Raw genomic sequence first — 26,325 nt, forward strand, 5'->3', positions numbered from 1 at the left:
ATGTAGTAGTTTCCCACTGTATGTGTGTGTGTGTGTGTGTGTGTGTGTGTGTGTGTGCACGCATATGTGTGTATTACAGAATTAGTGCTGACTTCCCTTCAGCTAAGAAGAAGGTAATGACTAATATTCATAGAGTGATTTCTAGTCTACACAGAGCCACAGCAATGCTTACCCTAAAGAAGAGGGACCTGAAGGTCAGAGAGGTTAGCTGTCTTGTCGAGGACCCCACAGCTAAATCAGAGCTAGAATTAGAGGCTGGTGCTTCTGCCTCCACATCCTGCATCTGAAGTTTGTGAGCTGATCTCGGCCAGGCTGTTGTAATTAGACCTAGCAGATCCTGAAATCACGTCTGTGTCATCCAAGAGCAGCTTAATTCTAAGTTTTGGAAAAAATCGATAATACACATAGAACCACAATGGAAATATCTCATTACCCAGGTAAAGGTTTATTGTACTTTCACTTTCAAAATTATGGATTTAATTTTCCTCAGATGTTAGAATCTAAACATGACATTACTTTGCTAGTAATAAGGCAAGCATTCTGGAAGGCAGAACTTATTAAAACAGTGAATGAAATGTAGATTAGTCTTACTTTTCAGAGGGAAAGGGATCTTTTAAAAAGAGATCACTTAAAGGTTTTATTTTTTTTTTTTATTTATTTTTTTTTTTTCCAACGTTTTTATTTATTTTTGGGACAGAGAGAGACAGAGCATGAACGGGGGAGGGGCAGAGAGAGAGGGAGACACAGAATCGGAAACAGGCTCCAGGCTCCGAGCCATCAGCCCAGAGCCTGACGCGGGGCTCGAACTCACGGACCGCGAGATCGTGACCTGGCTGAAGTCGGACGCTTAACTGACTGCGCCACCCAGGCGCCCCTTAAAGGTTTTAAATAGTCTACAGATATATAGGAGTAAAAGATGTGTTAGAGGCGAGAGAGGACCAAGGAACAGTGTGGGGAAGTCACTACAAATGGGAGACCTACTGTACCCTGTCCTTTCTGGGCCTCTGGCGAAATGAAAGGAGCATTGATGGGGCACCTGAATAGCAGGCCATTGGTCATCCTGGCTGTGTGACCTTGGGCTGGTCACATAACATCCTAGACCCTGTTTCCTTTTCTGTAAAATGGTGACCCCCTAAACTCAATATTCTATGATTCTGTGATTATAAGTGCATCAAAACGTCATTCTTTTGTTCTTTATGGAATGGGTATAGATGCAGTCTCTAACCAAAACATTAAATAGCCTAAAAAAATAGCCTTGCACATTTCGCTACTGTTGCTTCTTCTAAAATATTAAACTTAGTGACCTGAATTAATTCTTTCTCCTTCCTCTTTTACTCCCTCCTCTGATTCCACATATAATAGTCCATTGTGCACAAGTTTTCTCCTACGATTTTCCACCAATCTTAGAATTATGTGTACCTCTGAGCAATGCTAAATGGGACCCTTGATTACAATAACGGTTGCTATTTTCCATCCCTCACGTGGCTAAGCTAACAGTCCTGCTGTGATGTAACTTTGATTTCATGCCTTTGAAGGGTGGCTAATGCTACAAAGATCGCTTTGTATGAGACCCCAACTGGCTGGAAGTTTTTTGGGAATTTGATGGATGCGAGCAAACTGTCCCTTTGTGGGGAGGAGAGCTTTGGGACTGGTAAGTGCGTGGCCCTGTGCTACCATTTTCTTTCCTGTAAACATTACTTGCAGGGAAAGCACAGACTTGCTAAGGCAGGACTGAAATAGCAACGGTAGCTGATGTGTCCTAAATCAAGATGCAATTTATTTATAACAACCCTGGTGAAGTGTACACATTGGAAAAGCAGTGAGCATGCTTAGCTGAGGAGGGCTAATTTTACTTTCAGAGGATCACATCCACCGTGACAGGAAGTTTGGGGGCCTCCCTGGCAGCATGGTCACTGAGTCTGTAGAGATTAAACAGAGTGATAAACATGTGTTTCTTCCCTCCGTGGTCAAGGAAACTTTTATAAATGTTTTCATTTCTGGGAAGAAATATGGTGCAGCGAGTCAGTTTTTCGTCTTTCTGTAAGAGGAGGTGTCAGCATGGCATTAAATCTTTCTCTTTAATGGGCCCGAGTTTTCTATAGCAACAAGTTATGATTTATTAAGGTTAAATGAGAGGAGATCATTAGGGTGGAACTAAGTTGCTAGGTGATCAAGAAATTAAAAATATGTCCTTGTCCATGAAGATGTCTGCATAAATTGTAGTATGTTGGAAAAGGGGAGCGTGGTAGGCTGGGGGATGTTTCAAGACCCTTAGACCCCACTTTTTGTGCTCTCCCTCCTCCTCTTTGTCTGTCCAAATATTATCCTGAAGTCCCACTTACATGACCTTCTCTACTACCTCATCCAACCTACATCAATTTCTCACCTTTCTAAACACCATTCAGGCCTATGGCCCTTTTCCAAGTGTTGGTCTCCAGTCAGGTTACAAGGTACTTCACTGGCTGCATTTCTTCTCCTCTCCGTCTCTTTATGCAACATTGTGAAACAAAAGGACTAATCTTCTTGGTCCTTCAGTACCAAAACAAAGCAAAGATCAAAATCTGGCATTCTATAAGCCTTCCAATTGAGTTGCAATTCATACTGGGTTAAAGAGAATAAATTGCTGATTTTATTTCTTTTCCTACAAGTCCTGGGGTAAGTAGATAGAATGAGCTGGTAAATTTGAGACACCTATTTACAAAGTTCTAAGAAATTTAATATCCTTGAGGGAGTGGTAATGCTCCTTGGTAATGAATTGACTTGATAGAATTGGAGGGGTATTAAGAAAGATGGATGAGTCTTGGGGTTGAACAGCCGTCCACAGAGAAGACTTGATGGTTTACTATGTTCTACATCTTTGGTCAGAGAAATCAAGGCCACTGGCCTAGTTTTTTCCTACTTCATAAATATGGATGATGCCACATTACTCCATGGGATACCAGATGAATGCCCATGAACCTGTGAGGTGGTCTTATTCTGTGAAATTCCCACCCAGTGTTATCAAGTGCAGGCTTGCTTTCAGCCATTCTTCTTTATGGTTGAAGGTGTCTTTGAAGGCAGGGACCACATCTTAACCTTTGGTTTCCTAACACTCTGTACCTATACCAGTGCTGAGCATTGTGAGAGTGAGAAAAGTTTAGAACAGGGGTTTCCAGGGTGTTGGGCTATGTGGAAGGTTACTAATTTCATGAGAGGGCTCTGAGTTCAACAGAGATTGGAAAACTTGGAATGCAGCTCTGTCTTGGATATTCATAATGATATTAACATTTGAAGATTCCAAAACATTTTACTATAAGGAATCCTGTTTGTACAGTTTTATCTAAACATAGTTAGCTGCATCTCTCTCTCCCTCTCTCTCTCTCTCTCTGTGGTATATCCAGTAACATCTTGCCCCACAGACCCATGTGGGAAGCACTGGGCAAGGTAGGTCTGAGCCCTGGACCCACGTAGGAGTCCCTGATATAGAGTGGCTGGGAACAAACCTGGAGACAGCATAGCACAAGTGGCTTTTCTCATGTGACAGGGCTGCACGTACTGGAAGGCAGCTTGCTGGTCCTTTCCTCTCCAAGTCACCCATCCTCAGTTCCCCTGGTCGTTCCTCACTTCACATTGTTTACGTACCCAGCACCAGCTTCTAGATGCTTCCAAGTTCACGAGCGCCTCTCTTACATCATGTCCAGAACTGAGCCCAAATCCATGTGTGACCTAACTGACAAATAAAGATTAGAGTAGGATGATTATTTCTAGAGAACTGGGCCCTGGCCTTTTTTTTTGGAAACAACTTTCATTTATATTAGCTTTCAGGTCATTTCATAATACTATTTAGCTCATATAATGTAGATAATTAAACCTCTTTAAGTTTTTACTCAGGAGAATTTGTCAAGAAAATTCGTCTTTCATGTTACCTTTGAGGGATTGATTTCTTTGAACACATTAGACTGTAAATGATTTCTTGCTAAAGCTTGTTCGTTTATTTATTTATTAACCCATTCAAATGCTAAGGGCCAACTGTGATTTTATCTTCTCTTTGATATCTTTTTTTTGCAAAGAGAGAATGCATCATGAAGATAATCCACAAACTCTCTTTCTCTTTGAAATAAAGAAAATTGTAATGTTTCTGAGATAAACGTTTTAAAAACCAACCTGCATAGCTATGGGTCTCCACTGCTGTGAATGAGTGGCAGCTGAAGTTATTTAACTGAACTTCTGATCTCCTTGTTTATAAAGGAGTTAATTTCCACCTGCTAGTCCCACCTGCTAGAACCTCAGCAGTTTCTTTACAGAGTTTCTTAGGGCAGACATTAGTGATTATACAAGCTTTGCAGTGTTTAAATTCTGTAGCTTCATTGAGTACAGGGTCATTTATTTTTGTTTTTCCAGGCGAGAGCAGAGGCAATTTCTTAGGAAAGCCTCCCTAACCTTCCATTGTGGGTCACAACCCCTTCTTCTTGGCTCTCATGGCACTACACATTTCTCTCCTTTGTTGCACATATTGCAGCTGTAATCTTTAAAAATATTTACAATTACTTGATTAATATCTAGGCTCCACTAGACTGTAACTTCCATGAAGACAGGAATTACATGTGTCTTATTGTCCATCATATCCCCAGAGCCTCCTATAAAGGCCAGCATGGAATAGGCACTCAGCAAACACTTGTTGAATAAATGAGTGACTGAGCACATAATTCACTTGGCATCCTCCATTTAGACAAACAGAATCCTGGAGGTGGACATGAAAAGACTTCAAAAGCCATCCGGTGTGATTTCCTATCTGTTGGAATCATAACTGGCAGTCGGTTCTCTTCTGCTTAAACACCCACCTCAGTGGGGAATCTTCACCTTACGTCTTGAAGCAGTCTGTCACTCTTGTGGGAACTTAACACCATTCCCACTCCATAGTCCAGAGTCGGGGACCCAAGGTCTTTGTGAGAACAGATGAGCTCTTATAAAAGAAAAGAGGTTTGCTTGCAAAGAGGCACGAAGGAGTTCAGAAGAACTGGCTCGCCAAATAAAACAAGCCACCAGCATTTCAGAGCACAAGCCATAATATTACTAATGTTACCAAGCATATATTAGCCTGTCCATGGTGGAGAAACAGCAGCTGTCTCACACGATTATCATAGCCACAGAGGCTAGAACACTTCCTCAGTCATCAGCATTACAAATGCCTGGGATAAAGGGACTCAGAAATGGGCACCAGCGGAAGACAGCATCAACCTATTGTTTTTGGTTGATCTCATGATGCAAAGTTGTTTTTCCTCCTAACTGAGGATGATGATATGTACGTTTATACACAATGGCAGAGGGCAGAGTGGTCAGTTCTGTCCCACCTTGAATTTGTTCGGAAACTGGGAAGGAAATAGAAAGTGAAATCACCAAATAGAATAGAATGTCACTGCTTTTGAAACTCTTCTTCAGGAAAATGGGGGGCTTGGGAAACAGGGATAGGAAACCAGCTGAAGATGAACCTGGTATCATAAGGAAATATGCCAGTAAATTATGATCTGGCCAGGTCTAGAGATTAGAAATATTTTTTTCCTCTTTCATCTTTAAAGGGTTCTAGCAATGATGCATCCTATGGGAGTGATAACTAGAAGTACAACATTGTACTTTGCTTTGCAAATTTCTTTTAATTTTAATTTCTTATGAAGAGTTTTTCATGTTTGTGCTTCTTTTCATCAACTCATTCCTCAGATGTTTATTGATCTTTGTGAACCAGATACTGGGTTAGTCTAAAGGGTCACAATGCCGAGCATGACCTTGTACAGGGCTCTGAAAAGTCTGCATTTGGGGAAGGAAGTCAGACTCTGGCCACGTACTTACAAGTGTGCAGAGTGATCAGAGGTGAAGTACAGGGTGCCCTGGGAGCTTTTAGTCAGGGCACCAACCTGTGGTAAAGGAGATCTGATTTTCTGTCTGGTTCTCTGCATATTCTAATTTGCATAGCTGTGGAGTACATTTTCCTGTAGGTGAAGTCCCCATGGGAAGGTTAGAACATCCCGTCTCTGGAGATTTGCCAGATCAAGTACCCTACTAAAACTGGGCTGATGCCCTAATTATAAGTAACTCAGTTACACTATTACCTGCATGTCTATTTCCCTCACCTGTATGTCTGTGCTTATTTGTGAGGGCAGGTAACATGTCTTATGCATCTTGGTATTTTCCTTGGACTTGGAACATGATAGGCACTGATTCATATTCGTTGAGCATAAAATGGAGTTTGGGTTAAGACACAGTTCCTGCCTGTCAGGTACTTACTATATTCCCCCAAAGGAAATAGTTCCAGGGACAGTCACAAGGCAGAAGAGGGTTACTTGCTAAATGGGAAGTCTGTGGGCTGCTGGAGGAGAGCCCCCAAAGGCTCAAGCAATCTGGAAGTGGCTTCCTGAGCAGCTTAGCAGCCCTTTCAGAGTAAATTCATTTGTGCCATAAAAAAGACAAGATGGAGCAGGTCTGCTGAACCTCCCATCCAGTCAGCGGGGGTCTGAGCATTCTTTGGGCAAACCCTTACTGAGAACTGGCTATGTACCAGGCACCAGCTAGGGATACAACTCATAGTCCAGGTAGGGTAAGAACAGACACGGTATGATAGACTAGAGGTGAGCCTGAAGGGCAACAAGAAGGGCATCCTGGTTTGGGGGGGAAGTTGAAAGTCATTGCAGGCAATGTTAGCCAAGCTGATAGGTATGTTTGGAGTGGACATTTTCAGGCAGAGAAAATAGCGTGTATAGAAGACCAAAGGGGAGATAAAGATGGGCAGAGAGAGGTACAGAGAGACATGAGACAGATGCATGTGTTTTCATACAATTCCACGTAGCTCTTTTTTATTTGCCGCTTCCCCGTCCTCAGACCCATCACCAGCCAGAAGCAGGAGGAGCCCAGCACTCCTGAGATGCCTATACTGGTAGATGGAACCTAATCCCTAAACTGTTAGCTTTTGGCTCCCTCGGCAAGGGTTGACATTTTTCTTGGCCGAAACCTGGAGTCCGCTCTGACTGAGCTGAATTTATACTTATCACAAGGTGCTGATTAGGCCGAAGTTAAGTGACAGGTGTTTGAAGATGCTGAAGGGGCAGAATTCCCATGCACTCAGTTGGTCTCTGAGCTGGACCAAATACAAAGAGACCCACCACTGCTTTTGTGTCAGCGAGGACTAGTGGTGCTTGTGGGTGGTGTTTCCCTTGTCTCACAATTGTGGGAGTTTGGCTTCATTTACTTTTTTAAAAATGAAACAAATGATACCAGTAACTCACATTCATAATCGGAAAATTAGATAAGGAAGAAGAGAAAAACACTGTGATCCCATTGCCGAGAGAAAAAAGCATATTGGGTTCTATTCCATTTTCTTCACCAGTATGTAGTTAAGAGATATTTTTGAAAACTTAATAAGGTAGTAGAAAGCACTCATTTTCCCCAAAAGTTTTTTATTTTTCCCTTATCCATGATGGTATTTTGCATTTATTTATATAGTATTCAACAGTTCATAGACCAGTGCTACTTTCTGTCACACTAAAGTCTTACAATTGTGTGAGAAAGGTGACATTATCCCCATTGTACAAAGAAACTGAGGCTCAGAAATGTTATGTGACTTGTTCAAATTCAAACAGCTAATAAGTAGCAGTGTTTCAGATTCTGGTTTTGTGACTCTTAAATATAAAGCATTTTCCATTGAAATATAACCTCCATGACTGCAAAAGCAACAGCTTTAGAAACACACACACCTGCATACCCACCCACACATCATTGTCTTTTTTTTTCACTAGGAGCTTGTCATCATTCATTAGAACCCTAAAGAAAATGAATGTGCCCAGATTTTCTGAGCATTAGAGTTACTTAGAGTTATGTATTTAAAAAAAAAATTTTTTTTTAACATGTATTTATTTTTGAGAGACAGAGAGACAGATTGCCAGAGGGGGAGGGGCAGAGAGAGAGAGGGAGACATAGAATCTGAATCAGGTTCCAGGCTCTGAGCTGTCAGCACAGAGTTCAGTGTGGGGCTCGAATCCATGAACTGTGAGATTATGACCTGAGGTGAAGTCAGACATTTAACCAACTGAGCCACCCAGGCACCCCATAGAGTTACCTAGAGTTTTGATTAGATAAATGTGATTAATGAGAGTAGTCAGAATTTCCAGAAAGACCAGGGAGCGTGCAAATGGAATACAATAATTGTGTATGTTATCAAAGGCAGATATTTTGTTGATAATATTAGGTATGTCATTTAGTTATCTCCAAATAACTAAAGAGTTGGGTAAGATTTTTAGATTTTATTTTATTTACTTAGAACAGGAAAAGCACAAAGGAACCCTATGCTTTTAGGCTAGCCTAAATAAATAACTAAATAAATAAGGAAAAGAAAAGGAAGGAAGAAAAATACCCCTGGAAGCACAGACAAATAATTGCAAAGCTGTATACTTTTGTCATGAATTCTAAATGTATAGGGGAAGCTGCCAAAATCTTGCTGCTCAGGGTGAGCAATTACCATAACATCCTTTGCAAATTCTGTGAGGGCCAGAGAGCTAATTTCTGTTCCTTGAAATAGCAATACAGGCGAATAAAAGTCCATAGATAATAAAATTAGGTAAACGAAAAATTTGTTACATAAAGCGCTAAAAGTATTGCCTAGTATCTCCGGTTTTGTCAGCATCCGGGTTCTGAAAACTATTGTTTCTAAAAGTGGTTATCTTATTGAAGAGAAGATCTTTGGGGGGGAAAAAAAAGTTGTGTGTTTTTATGATCCTAAAGGAGAAAGAGAAAGTATTGGAGTAAATTAATTAATTAACTCATTCATGCACTCCTTCACAGTTATTTACCTATTCCATGTGCTGTGCTAGTCACCAGACTTAGTTTTAAGGATAAATAAGAGATGTCTCTAGGATATACAGGAAAAGTGGGGTGAAAGGCTCATAAATAGATTAGCAAGGAGTATGTCCCACAGCAGAGGTTTTGAGCAGGTCGCTATAGGAGAAGAAAGAGAAAGTAGCTCATAACTGCCTAGGGAAGCTGGCAACTAGTCCCAGAGAGGAGAGGACATTTGAGTTGAGTCTAAAAGGATGAAAAGGGGAAGGATATTCATGCCTACTACATAGTTAGCATTGTGAGATACTCTGAGTTTTTAAGAATAAACCTCAGTGGGAAATCAAGGACAGACAGGCACATAAAGAATTCAAGGCATGATAATATGCAAAGCACCATCAGAGAGGGATTGTATTGAGTCCTATTCAGAAGTCAGAAAGTAGCACTTAATATCTGTGAGTGGCGTTTTGTTTTGTTTTGGTTTGTTTTGTTTTAGAATAAGGAAGTTAAAGTCTAAAAAGGAGACTTGTGGAAGGGTCTTGGAAAGGATCTCCAGAACACATACAGAGGAAACAACTTGTTGGTTTCAGAAAGATTTTAGCAAGTACCTCAGAAGGGGACAGATGTGCCACAGTTGATTTAACCAAATCTCTATTGGTTAAAGAAAGATGTCCTAGATTGGAGTTGCTGGATCCACAAGTAGGTCCATTTTTAAGGCTTTGATACTTTTTGCTAAATTGCTCTCCAGAAGATTGTACCTTTCCCTGTAGCAGCATGCTGAAATCCCATTTCCCTTAAACGTCCCCTGATACTAGGTATTCTCATTTTGAAATCTGTGGCATTTGCCAAGCAAGCAGCAGTTTCTCATTGTGGTTTTAACTTTATTTTTTTAAAAAATTAATGCTAGCTTCTTATGTGATTGGGTACCTGTATTTGTTCTTTGGTGAATTGCTTATTTATATCCTTGGTCTGTATTTCTATTGAGGTTTTACTTTTTTCTTGTTAATATATAATTTTTTTTTCTATACTGAATGTATTAAACATCTATTTTATATTGCAGATGTGTTTTTTTTTAAGTTTGCCAATGGCCTTTTACTTTTATCTATAGTGATTTTGCTGATAGAAATCAGCAAAACTGTTTGTATGTATGTATGTATGTATATATGTATGTATGTATTTTAAAAACTGTTTGTATGTATGTATGTATGTATGTATATATGTATGTATGTATTTTCAGAGAGAGAGAGAGAGAGAGAGAGAGGGAGGGAGCATGCATGCGTGCACACACGAGCTGGGGAGGGGCAGAGAGAGAGGGAGAGAGAGAATCCCAAGGAGGCTCTGGGCTGTCAGTGCAAAACCCTGTGTGAGGCTTGATCTCACAAACTGTGAGATCAAGACCTGAGCCAAAATCAAGAGTCGGACACTTAACTGACTGAGCCACCCAGGTGCCCCTGAAATGGTAATTTTTTTTAGTAGACACATAACGTAGATTTTTTTTTCCTTTATGAATTCTGAATTTACCTGTATTTGCTATCCCTAAGACTTTAAAATATACTATATATATTTTATATTATTTACATTATATATTTATATCTATATCTCTATGTATCTTTATATATATATGTATCTTCTAGGATTTAAAGGTTTTCAAGTTTTTTTGAGAGAGAGCATGAGTGGGGGAGAGGGACAGAGGGAGGGAGAGAATCTTAAGCAGGCTCCATGCTTAAGTGTGGAACCTCATGCGGGCTCAATCCCATGACCCTGGGATCATGACCTGAGCTGAAACCAAGAGCTGGACGCTTAACTGACCTAGCCCCCCAAGCACCCCTAAAGCTTTTCAAATTTTGTATTTGAATATCTAATCCATTTGGAAATCTTTTTGGTATAGTGTTTTATAGGGAAAAAAACTGAATTTTTCCCCAACTGTTTAGTTACCTAAATATTATTTAAAAAGTAATCTATTCTTTTCCTACAGACTTGAAGTGATACCTTTATCATATATTCAAGTCGCATATGTGTATGGGTCTCTTTCTAAATACTCTCTTTTGTTCCATTAAGCTACCAGACTTTTAATTATTGACTATCTATAATGGCCATGTTCTTCCATTATTTGTTTAAGATTTTTTTTTTCTGCTCACATTCATACTTTATAAATGATATATCAAATTCTACCAACTATTCCGCTGACATATTTATTGGCATTTGCTGTAAATATCTAAATTACTTTGGGAAGCATCAACTTCTTTTCAATATTATGTTACTTTGTTCAGTATGTATTCAAGTTCCTCAGTAAAGTTGTGTGACTGTTTTGGTTCGGTCTACATGTTTATTATTGAGTTCGTTCCCAAATGTTTTAGAGAAATCACGTTTCTCACAGCTGTTTGCTGTCCTCCCACCAGGTTCTGACCACATCCGTGAGAAAGATGGACTCTGGGCTGTCCTTGCTTGGCTCTCCATTCTAGCCACCCGCAAACAGAGTGTGGAGGACATTCTCAAAGATCACTGGCAAAAGTATGGCCGGAATTTCTTCACCAGGTAAGTCACAGCCTGGCTGGAGTACAGAGGTAGGGTGGGGAAGTGGGCGGAGAGAATTCTCATGTGTACAAATTTTTTCCCGTCTCAAGTGATAATAAAACCCTAGTTCATCCAGCCTCTGCAAATTGAAGGACTTTAAAATAATTCAGTCAGCGTCCAAAGAAATTACATCTTTTATGTTAGCCATAAAGAATGAGACTTAAAAAATTTAATTAACATATTCAAAAGAATGTTTTCTAAGCCTTTTAAATGTACCTGCAGGTATGGGGTGCCTGGGTGGCTCAGACGGTTGAGCGTCTGACTCTTGATTTTGGCTCAGGTCATGATCCCAGTGTTATAGGATCGAGGCCTGTGTCAGGCTGTGTGCTGAGTGTGGAGTCTGCTTAAGTTTCTCTTTCTCCCCCTCTGTCCCTCTCCCCCACTCATGCATGCTCTCTCTCTCTAAAGAGTTTTTAAAAATTTTTAAAAATTAAAAAAAATTTTAAATGTACCTGCAGGTAGACATGATAATTGCATTGAATTTGAATTCAGAAGAACGGATTAGAATTTTATTTCTGCCCCTTAGTGCACTGGGAAGTCACTTAGCCTCTCTCTAACAGAAAACTGTACTCATTTCTTACATTTGTAGAAATGGAAATAACAGTCTGCCATTGAGTAGGTTAAATGAAATAGGAGTCAGAAAGTGTTTTATAAACTCTGGGGCACTCAAAGTATGGAAACTTTATTTTTCTGAAATTATGGAAACAATTATGCCTAGTCTAAATCAACTTTTCTGACTCATTAAAATAGGTCCCCAAAGGTTGCATACCTGTCAATACTTCTTTCATTGATTCAATAAATATTGACTGTGTACCTACTTTCCTCCAGGCACTGGGGATTCAGCAGTGAACAAAATACTTTGAATACTTAGTAATTCCTCTTTGCCATGCACACTTCTGTTTTTAAAAAGCATTAATTTTTTTTTTTTTTTGAGTAGTGCTTTTCACTAATTCCAATTTGCCTTCCCCTGGTAAGTGTAAAAATCTAACAAAATTTTTCCTAGAATTTCTCATATTTCCTACATAGGAAATACGAGAAAAAGGAGAGTAGATGAATTGTTTATGTAAGAAATGCAAAGATGTAGTTTCGTTGGACCTTAGTTGCCTTTTCTATAAAATAGGTGAGTTAAATTGGAGAATTTAAAAAATATGTCATGGATTGAATAGTCCACGATCTCTGGATAGTCAGTAAGAATTTAACCTTAAGCAATTCAGCGTCCTTAATCAGAATCCCTTTATCAACTTTGGAGAAGTTCATTGCTGTCTTCCTGAAGTTATTTGTTTGAGGAAGGTATAAGCAATAGCTGTCACGTGGTACTGGAACAGTACCTGGAAACCAAGGCAAGAATCTCTACTTTCTAACAACCAGAAAAACGTGGTAATTCAGAATGGTAGTCATGAACTCTAGAGCCTAGAGTGTCATGTAGACAGGACCATCTCTGTTTTTGTTCTTCATGGTATCACCAAACACCTCACGTGTAGTGACACTGTCAATACGCTTTGAGTTTTTTTTTAATGTTTATTTATTTTTGAGAGAGACAGAGTACGAGCAGGGGAAGGGCAGAGAGAAAGGCAGACACAGAATCCAAAGCAGGCTCCAGGCTCTGAGCTGTCAGCACAGAGCCCGATGCAGGGTTCGAACCTATGAACTGCAAGATCATGACCTGAGCCAAAGTTGGACACTTAATGGCCTGAGCCACCCGGGTGCCCCTGTAAATATGCTTTGAATAAATAAATGGATGAGTTAACAAGTGAATAGTAGCCAGAGTGGAATAAGATTAGGAGGGTTTGTTTGGAGAAGGAAGGGGTCACTCTTGAACCAGTTAAAAGTCTCCATCTAAAAACCATTTTAACATATTTTTATCAATGTCAAATAATTGCTATGTAAGTATTTCAAATAAAGTCCCTAGAACCTGCATTTATGGTTAATTAAGACTCCACTGTACCCTCATTTATTTAACAAAAGTGCCAGGCGCCTCAGCTGCATTGTTTCGTATCAGCCTCAAAGCAGTTCTTGATAAGGCAGCTGAGATTCTCAGGGATGAAGCAACTTGCCCATAGCTGTACAGTTAGTAACCGATAGGGGCTAGATTCATCGCATGCTCTATGGCCAAAGCCCAGATTCTTTCCATTATACCCCTCTGTGCCTAGGATTTATAGAACACTTCCCTCAAACGCCCAAAGGTCACAGATGTAAAGCACAAACACCTGGCTGTAATTTCTTGCTGTTTATCATTTTAACTAGGGGAAAGAGCTGACTTCAAGATTAAGGAGACTCTTGTCCTTGATTCATAGAATCTGGAGCCAGAACAGGTTGGCCTTAATTCCCCAGTATTTCTCATGTCTCAGAGGTGTCATCTTACACATATCATATTTGTTTCACTATCACAAATAAATATAGACTCTGCTGTCTTGAGCCTCTAAAAAATAACTCTCTCAAGAGGGTGTGTGCTACTAGGTCAAGAAAATCCACCTGTAAGAGTCTTTAACCTCATAAGAAAGAAGTCCAAAACAATTCTTGGAGTAATAATAACAGTTATAGAATTTCTTTTGTGATTTTTTTTTTTTTTTTTTTTTTTTTTGCTTTGACCCTTTGTGTCCACACCAGGCCTCCTCTGTGGGGATGAAGCCAAAGCACTTTGGACCAGAATCCACCTTCACTGAAAGGACAGAGGTGTTTCAGATGTAAAGAGTTAGGGTTTGACTCCTTCCATCTGGTCAGTGAAAACTTGGCCTTACTTTAGGAAGCTCCTGTGGAGACTGGAACTCTCCTTGGCCAAAATCTCAGCAGCCTCAGGCAGGTCCCAGACTGGGAGCTGGCCCAGCATTTATCCCAAAGGAGCTCTAGGAGTTTGGAAGGGAAGTGCCTGAGTCATATGCTCCTTGATGCAGAGTTCTCTAGAGATAACATTGCATTTAATTCTACCTCCTCAGGATGTGGTGATTAAATGTTAGATAGAATCTCTCAAAAGCCTTTCTTTGAAGCTTCTGAGAGCTTATTCTGTACAAAAGCCAAGATGGGAGTCTTCTGCTTATTCAGAAGCTCCTAACCCTTTCCTGAAATCCTGCAAAGCCTTCCTTTCATCCCCGACCTGCTCCCTCCCCAGAGACGAACAAGGTCAGCCTTTTGCCAGCTTCTTCTGAAGTTAGGTGGGTTTGGGGGGACAGCCAAACAAATGATGAAGAAGGTGGTAATCTACTTAGTGTGATCTGAAGTCAGCCTGGGGCCCCGCCTTTGTGACTTCTTGCAGGTATGACTATGAGGAGGTGGAAGCTGAGGGTGCCAACAAAATGATGAAGGACTTGGAGGCCCTGATATCTGATCGCTCCTTCGTGGGGAAACAGTTCCCAGTGGGTGATAAAGTTTACACTGTGGAGAAAATTGACAACTTTGAATACAGTGATCCAGTGGATGGAAGCATTTCAAGGAATCAGGTAGGAGCAGATTTATGTGAATTGGGAGAGAGGCCTCAGAGCCTCATCTATGAAATCTCATGAGAAAAAGGAAAAAAGCCCCTCGATCATTTCTCCTTTGCTGCCTTGTTTTCCTGGGGTTGACAGTTCTCTGCTGGGTGACACACAACATACAAACATACTCGTAGGGAAATGGGTTTTGCCCTGGTTCCATGTACTTCCCTATGCCCTCCCCCTGGGATTCTTAGCCTCAGCTCCAGAGGGATTTTTACAGCCTCCAGAATCCCACGTAAGGCATTGTGTTGAAGGCGTGTGCAGAAAGAAGCTCTAGAATCTAAAGGTGAAAAGGTGAACAACTGCCTTAAGTATCAATCCCTTTTTCTCTCAAGAGATGATAGCACAATGCCAGCCGCAAGAGTGTGGTTATCATAGACGTTCCTATGGTATGTTCTAGTTTCTAAAAAAAGAAGAAAAAAAAATGACGAGGCATTCCAGACTTAGAAATGTTAACTATTACTACCCATAGCATGTGACACGCAGCCAATCCTAACACAGCAGCGCTCATCTAGATAATCACAGTTGAGAGCCTGGGCTGTGTCTGGATGGAGACAGAGCTGTTAGGGTTTCCCTCAGTGGGTGCCAGGGACCCAAGGCTGCAGGCTAGGTCAGCCCTTCTCAAGGCTTCTCACAAACACTTAGGGCCTGGGGTCCTGTTTCCTCTGGTTCTATTGTCACAGGATGGACTTCCCACTAATAATTGAGAAACAGAGATAATAAAGGAGGTGAACATTCTGTTACAGCTCCCCAGTTTGCTTTTTCCTGACAGACCCAGATTTTTGGCCTGGTCCTTGTCAAGGCATCTGACAGCTTTGAAGGAGATGCACTGCAGGATTGATTTAGTGCCTTTCTGGAGAGCAGATAGTGGATGGGTGGATGGAGCATGGTCACAGTGGCCCTCAGTGCCAGGAGTCTCCCATCCTCAAAATATGAGCACAGTGGGCTTTCTTCCCTATGCCTTTTCAGCCCCTGTGAGAACTCTGGGTCCAGTGTGGATGGTTGTAAGTGATGTCTGGGATAATTAGAAAGAGAGGCCCAGGGTGGAGTAGAGGGTGGCTGTGGAAAGGGAGAGGGTGGGGTCCAGGGGATGGCCGAGCAGAGCAGAAGATTTTATAGAGAAGCCTTCAGAGAGAAAGTGGGCATTAAGGGAAAGTAAACCCCAACTCTGCCATGTACCCAGCACCTGCGAGGAGGGAGGAGGGGAACTGAAGGGTGTCAGCATGAGTGCGCGTGCTGCTCTGCACTCTGTGAGGAGGAACTCAGCAGCTTTGCATTCTATAATCAGAAAGTCTGGGCATTTAGATCAAAGACCAGGTAGGAGGGAGAATCTTGTGGAGTAGATATAGCATCTGCCATCAAGTGAAAAGAATTTAGAAGCTTCACGTTGAAGGTCTGGATGGGGTAGACCAACCCGATATGTTTCTAGAAAGCAAGATATGGTAAACGGGAGTTAGCTGTATCCCCCCTGTGACGACAGAGTCAGGAATGTACTGTGTGCATTTCATCTGCTGTCTTCACTGCTAAATGGCACATTTAAGCCCTCGATGGGGTTGGGTGACCAGTAGCAGGTGAGGAGCGGTGTCTTTCCCTCTGGCTGGTCTTTGGCTTTATGCAAAGTTCTTCTTTGTATGGGAGAATGACAGGCTCACAAAGACTAGAGAGTTCTCAGATAACTGTCTTGCCAAACCTTCCTACCTGTCGCCACAGAGTATCTACCCGAGTCTTCAACCTCAGGTCCCCTGAAGCAAGAAGATTGTTGAGGACGAGAGACGCTGCCAGGGCGGGGAAAGAGGGCAGCAGGGGGTCAGGGACATGGCTCTGCATGGCGCCAACATGGACCGGGCTTTGAGTCCTCAGTCATGGGTGGGGAGATTGATCACAGGATCCTGCTTGATAGGTTGGGAAGAGCCGGCTTCTGCCATCTGGGCCTCCTGTTCTCTCTTTGAGATTCTCCATCAGTATTTTGCAAAGAGTTCTTCCTCTCATCTGTCTGGAATCTCATCTGCTCTGGTTTCAGCCCATTCTGTCCATGTTTTCCTCCTGATCCGGGGATCAGATTTCTGCATCTAGTGGCTTATTTGTTTACTTATTTATCAGGCTTCAAACTGGAATGGTTAGTCCATAAATTACAGGGAAGTGGGGAGAGGTGGGGAGGGCAGGCCTGTGTCATCCAGCATCCCTGCGCCCCAGGTCAGATCTCCCACTGACCCTGGGAATGCTTCTACCCCCCCACCCCTGATGAGCTCAGCCCCCTTTGGCTGGATGCAGTGACAGGCTGACCAAGGCAGACTCGTGGGGCTTAACTGCTGCCATTTATCAAGAATCTAATCCTCCAATTGATCACGTATGGGTGAAATTAGATCTCCAAAACAAACCCGTTGTAATTTGCCAGCCTTCAGTTTCCCTTCCAGCATGTGGGGAAGACATCTCTGCTTTTCTTCTCCAGGGCTTGCGGCTCATTTTTGCAGATGGTTCTCGCATCATCTTTCGACTGAGCGGCACTGGGAGTGCAGGGGCCACCGTTCGACTATATATCGACAGCTATGAGAAGGACATTGCCAAGATCTACCAGGACCCCCAGGTAATGCCCCAGCCTTGTGCCCAGGCTACTTCTTTCTGTTGGAGGGAATGATAGAGGTTACACTGAGTCTGTGTCATCACAACCCATTTCTCAAATGGCCAAACACGTGTGCTCACTTTTCTCCATGTCTCCTTCAGTACATCCTAACAGCAGTCCTAGCTAACAATTACGTCAGTACTTTCTATTTGCCATGCTCTGTTCTAAACCCATTACCCAACTGGATTGATTCATTTAAGTCTCAAATGAGGTAGACGCTATTATTACCCCTACTACAGATAAAGAAACAGGCAGAGAAAGGTTAAGTGGCAGTTAATAGGGTTACATGCCCAGTAAGCAGCAGATTCAGGACAACTAATCTTCAAATCAGCCCCTCCTCCAATGTTCTGATCTGTCACTGGTCATTTGCCACTTTGCTTGGTCTCATTGCCTGTTCTGGCAGAGCACATGCTAGGTGGTGGGGCAGACAGTTTCATGACCCAGAAATAAAGGTCTATATGGAAGAACCTGCAGACTTGCAGCCTGGTGGTTTGGGCTCCCAGCCCTACCTGAAGAGTCTCCAGAAGTATGTCAGAGTGAGGAGGGACTCTGGGGCCAGGGGTGGGGCAGAGAACTTGGAGGACAGCCACCCAAGGGGAGGAGCCAAGGGGGGGGGCACTGGCACACAGGGGACTTTCACCTCATTTGTTCCTCATGCGCTGGTCTTGACAAATGCTCCCCCAACCAGAGTTCCATAGCCAAAATTTTTAGGAAGTGCTGTGGTACATTAAGCCCTTCCTCACATAATACACAGTGTGCCTTAAGGGCTCTGAGAAAGCTTATGGTGAAGACACCTGTTTAAGTGGCATCTCACCATGCTTATTTTTCCACAAAGCCTTTTTTCCTCTGACACCTAATTAAAATCCTAGGAAGCTCATTTGGAAAGCCTTGGCATAGCTGTTTTGAGCATAAGTTTTGGAGTTAGAAAGATCTTGTTTTAAATTCAGTTCCTGCCGCCTGAGTAGCTGTGTGTCTGTGGGCAAGTCATTTCAGTGCTCTGAGCTTTGGTTTCCTGGTAGAATCCTACCTGCCTCATACGGTCATTATAGTGATTTAAGGAGGTGAGGGATGCAAAATTATAAATACTGTGCCTGGCACATAGGATGAGCTTTTGAGAAACCGTGGCTCTGATAGTTGTTGTTATTACAAAAGGAGGGAGGTGAGAGGATGCTTCACTTTTATATTTTTTACAGTGGCCAGACTCCAGTTTCAATCACTGCCAGATCTCTGTTGTGCTATAGGTATTCCTAAAACTTAACAGAGGCAATGGTGTCTATATTGTAGACCCACAGAATGACAGAGCAAAAGGAAAGGAAGAAGGAAATTGTTTTCTTTGTCTTAATACCTGGCACATGGTCGATACAAAGAATGAATGAAAGATCAGTTTCTTTGAACCATAGTCTTCAGGGGGTAGGAGGGAAGTGGGAGGGAGGTGGGAGGCTCTGAAAGGTATAAGGTGCTCACAATACCTAGGTGTACCACTGTTCCAGCCAGGAGATGCCTTCCTTAATCTGGAGCTGCTGGGCTTCAGCCTCAACACTTTCTGGGACTGTGGGAGCCCCAGGGGGAATGGCAAGTAGTGTGGTCAGCATGTGAAGTTGCTTCTGTTGCCTTCACCCAGGAATAATAAGTTGGTGGAAATTAAGATTAGGGAAAGCAACAGTAGGCAGTAGGAAATGAACTACTGTTGGCTCTGCCGTTGAGTCATTTGATGAAATCGCTTCATCTTTTTGGATATCAGTTTCCTCATCTGTAAAATGGGCAGTTTAGCTAGATAAACATATTTTTTAATTTAAAAAATATTGAATAATATTTATATTTATAAATAATATTTATAAGATATTTATATTATTCTGTAACAGTAAAATTCTCTTCTCCCTCTGCCACCCCCCCCCCACAAGTGAGAGGTAGATGGGAGGGTAGTGTTGTTGCATTTTGAAAAGATCTCTTTGGGTACAGTGTAGGAAACAAATTAGAGGATGCAGAAATGGAAGCAGAAGCACCATTGTTCCAGGTAAGAAAGAGAACATTGATTTAGAAAGATCTGTGGCCCTGGGAGAGGTGGAGAGAAATGGCGGCCATTGAAAGATACTTAGAAGGTAAAAGTCACATAGGCTTCCTGATAGATTGGAGAAGGGGAATGTGGGAGAAGAAGGGGTCAAGAGTAACTCTTAGCTGTTCATTGGCTTTATTTGATGGACTGTGGTGTTAAGTCATTGAGATAGGGATGCTGGAAGCAGGTTTTAGGGGAAAGACACATCTTTGTGCTTAGACTTGCAGTCTTTGGGATGTGGGAGTAGGGAGTAGGCCGTCAGACTTGTGGGTCTTGGAGGTAATCCGAGGGCTGGAGCTATGGATCTGTGTCTAGAGAAAGTAATGGAAAAGGTTCTCCTTGTGTCTCCCTCAGGTCATGTTGGCTCCCCTTATTTCCATTGCTCTGAAGGTGTCCCAGCTCCAAGAAAGGACGGGACGCACTGCACCCACTGTTATCACCTAAGAAGACAGGCCAGATGCGGTACGTCCCTCCACCCCGGACCCTCCAAGTCATCTGATTGAAGAGCATGGACAGAAGCAAAGCGTATTCACCCAGGCTTTTTAGGATTCGTTTTTTCCACTAACCAGTTGTTGATGAATGGCACATTAGTGCGACACTGCCATTTGTGGGAAAGAGGAAAAGAGGACCCAGGGGCTTATGCTAATGCCACCTCCTTTTTGTGCCCTTAGGCCCTGCTGCTGTGTGGGTATTTGTCTCCCTAGCACCAGCTTCTGTTGACTACAATGTGAGATGGAGGTTGAGCATCAGCTAGTGAGGCCATTTCTCATCCTTAGGATGTACCAACGACAGGACACTGCAGCTTTTGTTCTCTTCCGTGAATTCTTTCCCCATTAACTGTTTACATGTGATCCAGCAAAATGCAATTTTTGGTGCCTTCTCTCCAGTCAGTTCTTTCCTCAGAGTGAGACGTACTTGTCTACAGATTTCTGCCGTGGTTTGCAACATAGTCCCAGTCACACAAATATTTTGGGATATTAAAGCAAAATAAGCTACTCTTTCTTGATGTCTTTTTTTTTTCTTAACAGCAAAATGCTCTTTCAATTTCAGAAAGAAAATAGATTTCTTTTTAAAAAATTTTTAGGGGCGCCTGGGTGGCGCAGTCGGTTAAGCGTCCGACTTCAGCCAGGTCACGATCTCGCGGTCCGTGAGTTCGAGCCCCGCGTCGGGCTCTGGGCTGATGGCTCAGAGCCTGGAGCCTGTTTCTGATTCTGTGTCTCCCTCTCTCTCTGCCCCTCCCCCGTTCATGCTCTGTCTCTCTCTGTCCCAAAAATAAATAAACGTTGAAAAAAAAAAAATTTAAAAAAAAAAAAAATTTTTAAAGTTTTTTTTTTTTAATGTTTGTTTATTTTTGAGAGAGAGACAGAATGCCAACGGGGGAGGGGCAGAGACAGAGGGAGACACAGAATCCGAAGCAGGCTCCAGGCTCTGAGCTGTCAGCACAGAGCCCGAGGCAGGGGTTGAACTCACAAGCTGCGAGATCATGACCTGAGCCAAAGTCGGACGCTCAACTGACTGAGCCACCCAGGTGCCCCAATAGATTTCTTTTTTAAAGGAAGGTGTTGTATTTTGTTTTGATGTCCTAGCTAGAAAACAAAATATTCTGTGTGCTAAGTTTGAAATCCTTGAAATGCTCAAAAACTGGAATTTCAGATCTTAGCAGGGTCAACTGAGCCCTGGATCTATCGGAAGTGGGTAAAATAAACTTGACATGGTTAATTTGGATGAAGGAAAGCAAGATTTTCAGGAGATCTTAAATTTTTTTTTTTAACGTTTTATTTATTTTTGAGACAGGGAGAGACACAGCATGAAGAGGGGAGCGTCAGAGAGAGGGAGACACAAAATCGGAAACAGGCTCCAGGCTCTGAGCTGTCAGCACAGAGCCTGACGCGAGGCTCGAACTCACGGACCAAGAGATCACGACTTGAGGTGAAGTCGGCCATTCAACCGACTGAGCCACCCAGGCGCCCCTTCAGGAGATCTTAAATAGCAAAGCACTGCCATGTGCTTTATGGTGTTGAGATGCCATAATGCTATTGAGGGGCTAGAAGTAGAGCTCTCAGAATACATCAGTAGGATTACTGGCATTTAGCTGGATATTTTAAGCCCACTGGCATCCTCCTTATCTTAAAACACATATATTTAATCCATAAGTAAAATGTGATAGTTAAAAGCATAGGCTTGGGAGCCAGCAGACCTGAGTTTGAATCCCACTGGAGACTTTGAGTCACTTTTGAATATCATTCTCCATATCTTTAAAATTAGGATGAAGGGGCGCCTGGCTGGCTCAGTTGGTAGAGTTGCGACTCTTGATCTCAGTGTGGTGAGTTCAAGCTGCACATTGGGCGTCGAACCTACTTAAAAAAAATTATTGAAAAAAAATTGTTGAGATGAAAGTAGTTCCAACTTTATAGGGTCATTGAGAACATTCAGTGAGTGGACCTGGGAAAAGCAGTGGGCACTTTATCTAGTTCATGGTAAGTTGTCCAGCAAGTGGGAACTGGGATTACGCTTATACTATTGTTTCTAGATTATTAAGTATCAGAAAAACAAAAGTTGTAACACTAATACTTGTGATGCATTTATGCTTTGCAGGGCATTTCCACAAAGTCACCTTAACATACAGACTATTCCAGAGAGGCAGCCCAGCTCTGCACCCCTCCCCGACCCAGAGTGGACTCCCCCCGTTCCAGGTGACAGGGTCTCCATCTGGCGTGAGATTTCCAGTGTTGCCATTTAGCAACAGGGTCTAGTCCAGCAGATGGAACTGAGCTTTCACCCAGATGTGAGGAAGAGGAGTATTTGTCGAACAAATGCCAGCCATTATTCTGAGTGTTTTGTGTATATTTTTTTACATGCTCCCAATCACTCTATGAGGTAGATGGCTCTGGATATCCCCATTTTACAGATGAAGTCTAGTTACTTGCCCACTGTCTCACTGCTGGATGGCAGTGACATGCCCCCAGTCTGTGAAGCTCAGCCCTGCCTGGTTTGCCAGTGTTTTGTATTGCCCCTTCTATTGACTCACTGCTTCTAACAGGTGAAAGAAAGGTTTTTTGCACTTGCACAAATGCCCCTGTATTTTATTTATTAAAGGGTCATACCGTGAGCGTTCAGTGCCAGAAAGTTCGTTTTGCCATTGTTGTCTTCGCCCTCCCTTTGGCCCTGGGATCTTGATACTTGGGTATATTAGTCAGCCAGGAGATATGTATTGACCCACATTGAGTGTGAGATGCCATGGGAAGGGAGGAATGTGTGACACACAGTTGCTACGCTCCAACTGCCTATGACACTAGCAAAGGGAATGAAGTCAGCACAAATAGAAGACTGAACAGGATAAATGCCTTACGAGTTGTGTAGGCAATACCTGATGTTAGACTCCAGATTTTCTGAGCACCTGTTCAGTTTCAGATGCTGGGCTACAAGCTTTCCAGTAACCCTGCAAGCAAGATGTTATTATTCCGGTTCTAGAATTCAGATAACTGAAGCAGAACAGGAGCTCAAGTCATTTGCCCCTGGTTTCCAGCTACATGTGATGGAAATGGAATTTTGACTGGGAATCTCATTTACTTTCCATGACCTTTTTTCTGCCTCTCCATCTGTTGAATCAGCTGCAGACACTCCCAGGTCTGTGGCCCCTAGAATGGCTTTATAAATTTCCTCCTCATCCCTGATCATAATTCAGCTGTTTTCCCTGACCCCACGTGGCTACGGGTTTGGGAGTTAAAAGCTCAGGGGAGGAAGAAGGAGGTGACTGGAGCCATGGAGCAGTGGGGGTGAGCATGGGTGAGGGCCACCTTTCCTCCCTCTGTGGCTTCCAGAGAGACACCCCAACACATGTGCCCACCAGGAATGCTGGGGGATGGGACCCTGACAGGCTGGCCAGAGGCCTGCTGCCAAGCTTCCCCGCCTGCCAGGATTGATGTGGTCTGTGAGTCAGGCCTGTTTTCTCTGGGGTGTGGTGAGGATTACAGTGAGAAAATTGGGTTGGAACTGTTTGGGGCTGAACTCTGAAATTTCACTTTCCCCCTCCCTCTTGACATTTCTGCTTTCACTTTGGAGAAGCAGATTCCAGGTCAGGGATGTTCCCCAGGTCCAGAAAATGGCCAGGCATACAGGGGATGGGCCTTGCGCCAGAGAATGAAAACAAAGGCTAAGCTCACTGTGTTTTGGGGGAGGCCAGGCCTTGGGGCCTTGGTCCTTCTGCTTCCTCTGCCTCGGAGTTCATCCATGCTGCATTCTTCTGCGTTTCTTGTTCATCTACTAGACAAATATTGGCCTTGCTGTGTAAGAATCCTTTAGAAAACATATTACAAAGTGTAGGAGACATACCCCTCATGTTTTCATGTTCTGAACTCCCAGCAAGAGTAATGATGTGAGTAATGTCAACCGTTATGCTTGGAGTTACTGCATCTTGCCTGAATTACAGCAGAGATTCCCTCATGGCCTCTGGCCTTCATTCTTGCCCCTTCTGATCCATTCCCCTCGTCATCAGCTAAGTGCTGTCTCAAATGTAAAGTCCAAGTGCCTGTGTGTGTCACCAATAAGGCCAGGCGTCCTGCCTGTGGCCTACCCCACCAACTCCTTGTCCTCTGCTCTCGGCCTTATGGCTGGTACTTCAGCCGTATAGAACCACCCATGGTTCTCTGGAAGTCCTGTGCTCTGATGGCTCCATGTCTCTGTAGCTGCTCTTCGGTCTGCCTGCATCCCTTTTCCCCTCCATCCCACCCTCCACAATATCCCCCCAATTCCTGCTTGTTCCTTAGATACTGTCTTCTCCAAGAACCTTTCCCTGAGCCTCCAAAGTCTGGTTTGAGCACTTTTTCAGGTATTCCTATAGAACCCTCCTCACAGCACTTACCATGCCCTATATTAATAGCCTGTTTACTTTCCATTTCTCCCACTGCCCTGTGAGCTCTTGGGGACTGGCTTTTCGTCAGTATTAACCCAGGATCTTGCCCTGTGCCCACCACATAGTAAAAGTCCAGTGAACAGTTTCTGGAAAGAGTGAATGGAATCTAGCCGCGTGGCAGAATGCGACTTTTGCTGTGACCCCCCTGTGTCCACCCAGCCCATGGAGTACGAGTAGCTTCATTTTGCAGGTGACAAGTTAGTTGACCAACTTTCCCAGCTTGTGAATGTTCTTCTAACCAAGAAATCTTTCATAATAAAGCATTAGAGGTTGAAAGGGAGACAGCACCCAGGACAGAGGGTCAGGGTGGCTACTGGCAGCAGATGGGAGATACACGTGTCATGGTCACTTTGAGTAAAACTTAATTTGAATGTTAAAAAGTATTTTATCTCTCCTTGCTACAAACGTTAATTGGGGGTATAGTTGGGGAAGAGTTCTACCAAATTAGCCTGAATATAGAAAGGAGTTATTTTTCTTCAAGGAGTAGAGTCAACAAAGGCAGCCCCAGGCCCTGAAGACCGCCTCTGAGCAGATTCACGGAAAGAAAGCCATGACAGGCAAGGTGGGTACACCAGCCCCGGGCCTCACACCATTGGCACACACAGCATGTACTTGGGGAAGAGTGAGAGGCTCTTCTATTCCTATTATGAGAGCAAGACACATTCTTACAGTTTGGCATGTCATTACACAAAAGGAGTGAGGTCACTGCCAGCAAGACTGTGTCTCATGTCTGTCTGCTTGTCCTGGGGACCTTTTGAGGGCTTTGGTTTGGGTTTTCACCACATGTAGACTCTACCTAGATCTATTAAGCTGGATTTGTGGGTGTGGGCTAATAACTATTTTCCAAAAAGTATGTCTTCTGTGATTCAGAGGGCTGCTGTCCAGCCGACAGAAAAGCCAGTTAAGAGTAGCGATCTGTTTGCTTTTCACGACAGTGTTATTTTGTAAAAGTTCTGTCTCCGTTCCTTTCTGACTTCATTTTTCGTACTGTGATTAAAAGGGCTATTATTATCCCAGATAAAGAGATGGAAACTCTGGGAGCTTACAGGGCCTTACAGAGTCTCACAAACACGACGAGGGAGAAGGCAGACCAGCCATGTCCATCCTTTGGGTGTTTGGGATTCTTTTTCCAGTTTACCATTGTTGTATAACAAAGCACCCCAAAATCTAGTGGCGGTAAACTTTTGCACGATCTTACTATGCTCATGGATTCTGTGGGTCAGGACATCAGAGCACTGTGGAAAAAGCTTGTCTGATCTGCAGTGTCTGGACCCTCACTGAGAATACTGGAACAGCTGGGGAATAACTCACATGCCCAGGGGATGGCATCATCTGGAGGCTCCCAGACACTGGGAACTATTGACTGCTTCTCTGGCTCATGACTTCTTTAACCGTGAGTTTCTCACAGCACGGCGCTAGCTTCTAAAAGGGAGCTTCCCAAGAGCAAGTGTACTGAGAAAGTCAGGCAGAAGCTATATTTTCCTTTCCCACCTGGCTGTGGAAGACATGTAGCATCACTTCTGCTATATCCTACTGGTTGTGACCAACTCGGGCCAGCCCAGATTCAAGGGCAGGGGAGTTACATCCTACCTATTCTTGCAGGGGGTAGGGGTGGCAAGGTCATTTACAGCAGAACATGTGCAACAGGAGCTCTTGTAGGCATCTTTGGAAAATACAATCTGTCACAATTTTCAGATTTTCTTCCAGTGAATATACCATTCTGAGTCATGTGAGTATGAAAATGAATTTAATTTAGAAATTATTATCACCAGGAGCATCCATCACTTACCTGAGTATAGACACGTGTTACCATCTCACATTCTGATACCCATGGAAGACATGACAAATTGATTGCAGCACCATTCCTACTAAACTCAGGGCTCCAGATACCATCTCACGTTCC

The 26,325-nt window shown here is 43.1% G+C and overlaps 1 protein-coding gene across 4 annotated transcripts in view; it reads left to right on the forward strand.

Moving 5' to 3' along the window:
- PGM1 (phosphoglucomutase 1) overlaps positions 1 to 20,511 on the forward strand; it is a 62,844-nt gene extending 42,333 nt beyond the window's left edge. For 2 of the 4 annotated variants that reach the window (XM_032594313.1, XM_030325959.2), the window contains exons 7-12: positions 1,536 to 1,651; positions 11,196 to 11,331; positions 14,621 to 14,804; positions 17,287 to 17,421; positions 19,865 to 19,972; positions 20,182 to 20,511. In XM_032594313.1, the coding sequence (XP_032450204.1) occupies positions 1,536 to 1,651; positions 11,196 to 11,331; positions 14,621 to 14,804; positions 17,287 to 17,421; positions 19,865 to 19,954 (661 nt within the window). In that variant the 3' untranslated portion in view covers positions 19,955 to 19,972; positions 20,182 to 20,511. Of the gene's footprint in view, positions 1 to 1,535; positions 1,652 to 11,195; positions 11,332 to 14,620; positions 14,805 to 17,286; positions 17,422 to 19,864 lie in introns of all 4 variants that reach the window. The other 2 variants (XM_030325960.2, XM_032594312.1) reach the window with 1 other exon arrangement.
- Positions 20,512 to 26,325: the final 5,814 nt, after the last annotated feature.

Source organism: Lynx canadensis, chromosome C1, assembly GCF_007474595.2.
Source record: "Lynx canadensis isolate LIC74 chromosome C1, mLynCan4.pri.v2, whole genome shotgun sequence".
NCBI lineage: Eukaryota > Metazoa > Chordata > Mammalia > Carnivora > Felidae > Lynx > Lynx canadensis.